The 7709-nt window shown below is 45.0% G+C and overlaps 1 protein-coding gene across 1 annotated transcript; it reads left to right on the forward strand.

The window, feature by feature from the left end:
* Positions 1-335: 335 nt before the first annotated feature.
* On the forward strand, positions 336-6402 carry LRRN4 (leucine rich repeat neuronal 4; the record flags this gene model as incomplete). The annotated part of the gene is made up of 4 exons (XM_080342767.1): positions 336-1023; positions 2461-2662; positions 3851-3988; positions 5046-6402. The coding sequence occupies 4 exons, from the start codon at positions 336-338 to the stop codon at positions 6400-6402; spliced, it is 2385 nt and encodes a 794-aa protein (XP_080198893.1).
* Between the last annotated feature and the right edge of the window lie 1307 nt (positions 6403-7709).

A 7709-nucleotide genomic window follows, 5' to 3' on the forward strand; every position in this document is an offset into this window, starting at 1 on the left:
ACTGGTACTGGTGCAGGAACCAGACACACGATACAAATTCTGATACAAATTGTTTGCTTTCTGCATGAAAAACTGGAGGTATGCTCGGACTAAGATCGCATGATACTCCTGTCCCCAAGGGCTAATGTTTACTTAGGCTTAATTACCGAAGAGACATTAATTATCACTTCCGCTGGTTGGATGCAATAGGAAAGGACTTACTAATGTTTCGCTTTTCAATAGCTTGTAGCTACCTGGAAGGATTTTAATTTAGTTCTTAATGTTGGTGTTTTGCTTTCCCCTCCCTGAAACAAAAACAGATCTTGCAAGTTAATTGCAAGCTACTCAGGAGAAGGATGTTTTCACGCTTGGTCATCCTCTCTCTGCTGATGGGGAACACGGCGTCGCAGCCAGTGAGCAGAGCAGAGCCTGCAGCATCCAGGGACGTCACCACCTTTTTCCAGCTGGCTCAGGAAGACTCTTGGGAGAACGTTAATCTCACCAGCATGTCCTGCGAGGATCGGAAGAACAGGACCTGGGTGACCCTGCAGCTGACCAACAGCAGCCTGACAGCGTTCCCCACCTGCCTTCCCGAGGCCTTGGAGACCTTGGATCTCAGCAACAACCTCTTACAAGAGGTGAACGGCACGGAGATAGCAAATCTCCCACGGCTGCGCGTCCTCTCACTGCGGCAGAACCATCTCTGGTCAGTTAGATGGGGATCTGAAGCCCTCGGCAGTCTCCACTCTCTGGACTTAAGCTTTAACAAGCTGTCGTCTGTGCCATCATGCCACAGCTCTGCCCTGTCTAACTTGAGGTGGTTGTCCCTGGCTGGAAATCCACTGATGGAAATCCAGCCACTGGCTTTTTCCTGTTACCCTCAGCTACAGTTCCTGAACCTCTCGGCAACGCTGCTGGGGCAGGACAACAGCAGAGGAATAAGGGAGTCTGCTTTTGCCATCAGTGCATCTCCCAGCGAGGCCACAAACATGCCTGGAAACACTATCATCATGCTTGATCTGAGCGGGACCTTTCTTGAGAACAGTAAGTTTCTGGATTTCCCACTGTAAACACAGGGCTTGGTCGGGCTGGGGGAGCAAAAGCCTGGCTGGGACCTGGCCGGGTGGAGGGGGAACACCCCACACCCAAAGCTGCAAACAGCTGGTCATGGGGAAAACCCTCAGGCAGACCAGCCTCCCGAATGAAGAGCAGAGAAAGGACACCACCAAATACGTCCCACTGCAGTCCCCCAGCTCCTTCATAATTCCACTGTCTGCTACTGACAGTCATCCCGCTGTCAGCCCTGGGATTAGCTCTGGGACACGCAGGAGGAAACTCATTTCACTTTGCAGACACGCTGCTGAAATCTTTCTTTGTTTACCCCCCCAGTCATCCTCAGCTTTACACTGCTGTATTGAAGCAGCACAGAGAGAGGCTTTTTGTGTTGACCACAACTGGCCAAACACTTCCGCACAGCGAGACAGCCCATGCCCTGAGCAATTTGCAGCATGATTTTTTCTTTTGTCTGCCTTTCCTGCCAGCCTCAGCGTACAACTGAGGTACCGAACCAGAGAGATGTTGGCTGCCTTGCCCAGCCAGGACCTGTCCCTGTCCCGTCCCCACAGGCTCTCAGCCATGCCAAAACTCTTCCTGCCCCATCTATGTCACCTTATGTGTATTTTTGCCTAATTTCGTACCAGTTCTATTCATACAACCGGGTTGCTGTGAGGTTTCAGTTGTTAACACTGACACAAGAACCACGGTGGGGTTAGGGCAGAGATTCCCCTGGGACAGTGTCCTCCTCCCTCAAGCACCCAACATGGCACTTCTCACCAAGAGAAGAAAGAGAGGCACAGAGGGATTTTTTCCATGTGTACGTGCCCCAGCTCCAGTAACCACCAGCTCAGTGACTCCCTCAGCTTGATGTTTCACTTCAACTTCCATTCAACAGATGCACCAGCAAATTTCCCCCATGAATTTGCCTCATCCCTCTTGTGGTGATGACTTATACAATTCAGTCATGAGATAGGCACTTTTGTATAATACCTATTCTTTCAGTTTCATGCCTCTCGACTCTTTTTCCTGTGCCAGGAGAAAAAAAGTGATTTGCCTTTCTCACACCATTCGGGACTTTGTATACCTCTCTAATATCTCCAGCAGTTCCCTAAGCAGAGAAATCCTCGTTCATTTAATCTCACCTAACACCAAAGCTGTTCCTTATCTCTGATCAGCTTTGCTATCTTCTTTTCCTCTGCCCTGCAACAGCATGACCAGGCCTGCAGGTGATATTAAAAAAATGTGATTGTATGGGTGTTTATACACCGGTATATTGATTTTTGTTCTAATCCTTTCCCAAAGAGAACAGCTGCACAAGACCAGAGATACTTTACATCTCTATGAATTAAAAACTTTGTTCTAGGTAGCAATCCACAGGAATGCTCTATTTAGGCAACAAGCATCAATCTTTTTTTTCTGCTTCAGTCCAACCAGAGTGGATCAGAGATTTGCCCAACCTCAGATCGCTTCACCTGACAAGGATGCCACGATTAAGAAGCCTTGATGCTGACTTCAAGTCCACGCCTGATCTCCGAGAGCTGAACTGTCGAGACTCCCGCTCGCTGGGTTTCGTGGGGACCGAGATGTTTGTCAGTGCTCCTCACCTGAGCCATCTCTCCTTTGAGAAGTCAGTGGGTTTTATTTCTTCTTCCACACATAATGTTGCCTTTGCCGCACAGCTGCCTGGAAGCTAATATTTAAATGCAAAGTAGGAGCTTATTTTTATGCAAAGTTTGCTTGTTATCCAATGTTTAGGAAGGAGACATGGGCATGCATGCTGTCTTATACTCAGATATGCCACCTAAAGCCTGTGGTATCGATCTAATACAGCAGAAAAACTGATATAGCTCAAAAAGGTGTCAGTCAAAAATCCTCTCCCAGTTTGGGTGTGAGAAATTAATATAGGTCATTATTCAGCATTAGTAAAAGCAATGGTTTAGCCCTTATTCTAGAGGTGACACCTCAGTGTGATTTAGTTGGTATGTCACACACCTGTTGAAATACTAAGGGAAACAAAACAAAAGTCTGAAAGTGATTTACCTAAATAAGAGTAGGTCAACTGCACACAGAAGAATTAGCATAAAGAAAAATATTTGGATAACAACTTAAACGATTTTTATAATATAGGCCCAGATTACAAACATATCAGAAAACAAATACTAGAGTACCAGCTGTGCTCTAGGAACCAGTTTCAGGGAAACAAAACCATTTAAGCAATACAATAAATAGTATTCCACCCCTTATTAGATTGCTTCACTGAGTTTACACAGCATTTTACAATACCTGCAGGGATAACAGTTCAAAGTGCTAAAAACCATAAACCAAACTGAAAAGACAAAGCTGTAGCGGTTAAAGCCATAGAAAAAAAGAGCATTTTCTGAGCACTCCGGCCCCGTTTTCACGCTCTTTCTGCAGCTAGGACAGGTTAATAAAGGCAAGGAAGGTCTTCCTATATGAGTCATTTCTTGAGCAGGTGAGAGAATATGTCATGAGAGGGGCAATTAACATGAGGAGGATGACTGGCATAGAGAAAGTCATGCCATGACAAGCAGACGGAGAAAGAAGCTAGAAAAAGGGTGCAGTATAAAAGAGAAGTGTAGCTGAATGCATGATGGCACAGATGAGATCACTTTTCACAGAAGAAAAGTGCATTAGTGTTAGTCTGGACTTTGACATTCAGAATATTGATAACTGGCTGCTTCCAAGGGAACTGGGAATATTGCTTTGTGTCTTACATGGGCTGGGATACTAAGCACGTTCCAGCTCTCAGAAAGTAGCTTAGCGTTTACTAATTATTGCATTTGTTGTCTTGTAGCTGTAACCTGAGTTCCTTTAATCCTTGGAATATCAATTCATCGGACAGCATCACCATCAACTTGTATGGAAATCCTCTGCTATGTGACTGCCAGCTCTCCTGGCTGCTCTCCGAGCCCAAGAAAGTTGTGCTGCAAAAGTAAGTGAGTTTAAGGAGATAAAGTAACACTCTTCAGGCACGACTTAAATGTTTAAGTTATTTAGGGACCATTCTTTCACTGTAATCGAAGTTATTCACATTCCTTGCATGCTCTTCCCTTCCATAAGAGGTAGAAATGCAAAACAGAGTCCACTTCAGGGATAAAGTGTGGCTGAATTATACTTGAACGTGGACAAATGCGATGGACATGTGCAGAACAGTACAAAGTGTGAATAGCTTATTTTTTTCAATTTCAATTCATATCTATCAGCTGGAGATAAAAAAAAAAAATGAGCTGGCTTGGTGGTCTTACCAGGCCACCACTGAGAGCAGGAACTGGAAGACTTTGCAAGATACTTAGCAAATTATTTCCTCTTTGTCCTTGCATTCCCAAAGCCCAGATCAGCACAGGCAGTCAACAAACCCCTTGCAAATAGCCCCGTTTGTCACCTATTGTTGCCATGCTCTCCTGCAGTTTTACAGACGAATTACAATGAGCTGTAGTTAAAAGAAGTGCTTTGCATATTTATGATCTCTCCTCCTTTTGAAAGGCCACAAAGATTTGTCATTCTTAGAGAGAGCAGGGAAGTAGATTGTTAAAATTAGATTGTTTCTCATCAGGATGGACTTAGTTGCATTGTTTACAAAAACATGCAATGTCTGAGTAAAGAAGCTGGAGCTTAGTCATTTACAAGTCTTTTACAAGTACATCCTGTGTCATCACAGCTCCAGCTGCTACACCAGCTGGCTTAAAGATCCTGGACCCTTGTTACATCTCCCCACATGAGATCCTCTCCTAGTGTGACATTACAGTCTGACCCTTTATGACAGCCTTGAACCCCGACATTTGCTGAGGTTTATGGTCCTTACACCAGAGGATGTATTCCTGAACCTCACAAAACGAAAAAGCCGGTCAGTTCCAAGGTCTAGATTTCGTGTCTTCTTTATATTAAAGATGCTTTGTGGACAGCAGGTTGCCAATTCCAATGCAAGCAACCTTACAGGAGACTGTAATGTTCTTGTGGATCTTGCCTATTCTAACTTGTCCCCTCTGCAGGGCTTCAGAGACTTTTTGCCACACATCCCGGGAGGATTCGAACAGACCTTCAATGCCTGTTTCACTGCAAGAGCTCTATGACAAATGCCAGTCTGAGAGAAACGTCATGCTGCCAGATTCAACCACAGCCTCTCCCGAACATGATGCTTTTAGCCTCACCAGTTACAACACCACTGCTGTATTAACAACAGACTCTGCTCCACTAACCAACAACACTTACACCAGCTCCCTAATTCAGGGGGATGTAATGAGCACAATAGGAGCCAACCCAACTGAGATGATGCTCACAAAGGCCCACAGTACCTCCCACGAGGAGGTGGTTTCCGAATTCACGAGCCATCCTCCTTCGTTCACGTCCGTAACCACCTCCCCGGGTTTGCTCGGAGAGCTCTACAGTCACTCCTCAGATTATTTTCTCCAAGAGCTCTATAGTCGCCCCTCAGATTACAGCTCCACAAGTCAAACTGAAACGGATCAGCTAAAGGGAGAGCTCAGAACAACCGATGAGCCGCTTCCCCAGGAAGGCCCATTCACCCAGCCCACTAGCGATTATCCTACAATAGCAACAGAAAAGCCTGATGCCACTGACCATTATATCCGCTCCTTTGCCACCCGTGATGGGGAAGGTACGACACAAACCAGCCAAACGAGCCCCCTCCAGCTGAACTCCACAAGAAGCAGCGCACACACCAGGTCACTGATACACTACATAGATGACTACGATTATGGTGAACGCTCGACACAAACCCCAGTACAACTGGTGTACACCTCCTGCGACTACAACCCCTGCAGGCACCTCCAGAAGCCGTGCAGTGAACTCCAGAGCATATCTCGATGTCTGTGTCCTGGCCTGTCGAGGGAAGATGAGATTCCAGACCCACCGAGGCTCAGGGAGGTGGCTGAAGTTACAGACAGCTCTGCACAGATACGCTGGTGCGCCCCAAATTCCGTTGTTCATACCTACAAGCTGATGCTTTATGCCCAAGACAAGGAGGACAGACAGTTTGTCCTGGACAATATATATTCCACAGCAAGGCAGCATACTCTGTATAATCTATCACCATACACCACTTACCACATTTGTGTGACTGCTTCGAACAAGGCAGGGTCCAGCCAGACCACAAGTCAGGGAATTCCAGGTTCTTCGTGCACCAAATTTAAAACAAAACCCAGCTACAAGTTTGTCTTTGCTGCTCTGTCTGCAGCAAGCGGACTCTTTCTCATTTCCACGATCATTTTGTCTGTATGTCTGTGTAAGGCACGTAAAAAGCCCCAGAGTGAGCAATATGGTACACACTTAGTCTCTTATAAGAACCCGGCATTCGATTATCCGTTAAAACTACAAACTACTAATTAGCTCTAAGGGATTGTTCTACACATTCCAAGCTCACTGTCTTTGTCAAATTGGGGTGTTTTCCTGAGACTCTCAGAATGTCCGTCAGCAAAACTAAGAAACATCAGCCCTTACGTTTCTAAGGGGGGAAAATAATAACAATAATAATGAAGGTAGCCAAACAGAAAAACAAAGCCTTTGGACTCTTCTTCATGGGCTAAGCAGCAGCAAACCTGGACACTAACCTTGAGAAGTTGTTTTTATAATTACAAATATACTTCTCGTGGATATGGCCGCCAAGAGCCACTACCCACGATGCATCCAGCTAAACAAGACAGACTCTGCTTTAATTCACATCAGTGAAGCTGGGTTTTCGATTTCTTCTTATGTCTTTATATGTAAAGGTAATATCCAAAAAGGGCATATTAATGGCAAGAGTGAGAGAAAGGTCTCCTTGGACTCAATGGCAAGGTACTGTGCTCATCTAACTCCAGTAAATAGCTCCGGTGACTGCAACTGCTCAGAACAACTTCAGATCAGGAAAAAGAAACATGAAGATTAATTGTAAAAAAAAGGACAGCACAGGATCCTTAGGGCGGGGATCGTTGTTTTGTTCTGACTTTGCATAACATTTTCCACGACTGAGGCTCCCAAATGCTACCACACCACCAATTACAGGCAGTGAGGAATTTGCAGTTCACAGGAACCCACACCAGGATTTGCTTTGCGTTTCGTTTTAAGCGGAGATGACTGCTCAGTCCCATCTCCAGATTTAGCAGGCTGCTGATTTACCTCATACAGAGGCAAAGAGCCAAGTAATGAAACAATTTAATGCGTATGTTGCTGAGACTTGAAAAACTGAAACCCCATCCACCAGCAGCAGTCATGCAGACATTTTTTCAGATGCACTTTGGGGTGCTAATTCATGCTATAAAATAATAACAGATGCTGAGAATCTCAGTCCTTCAGCAGCTTTGAGCTTGCCATTAAAATTCAATTAGATATTTTTGTAAGGGGTGGTGTTTGTCCCAAATATTTCCTATTCACAGACCCATAGGTTTATGTTCCATTAGCTGGGGTGTTTCTGCTGCTGTATCCTGCTGTATAGATACAACACTGTATAGATACAACACGTGAAATCTCAGATCTCAGAGAATGAGAGGTACTGCACAGTGTAAAAGAGTCTCTGTTCTGTCCTTTTTTTTTTAATGCTTCCAGTGTTAATGGAAATAAATCCTACAGATTTGAAATCTGGTTCTTTATTAACAACCTAGATCTTTGTGTTGTCTTTACCATCTACAATGTTTAGCCCAAGAAATTAACGCAAACAT

This window comes from Nesoenas mayeri, assembly GCF_963082525.1.
Source record: "Nesoenas mayeri genome assembly, chromosome: 3".
NCBI classification, from domain to species: domain Eukaryota; kingdom Metazoa; phylum Chordata; class Aves; order Columbiformes; family Columbidae; genus Nesoenas; species Nesoenas mayeri.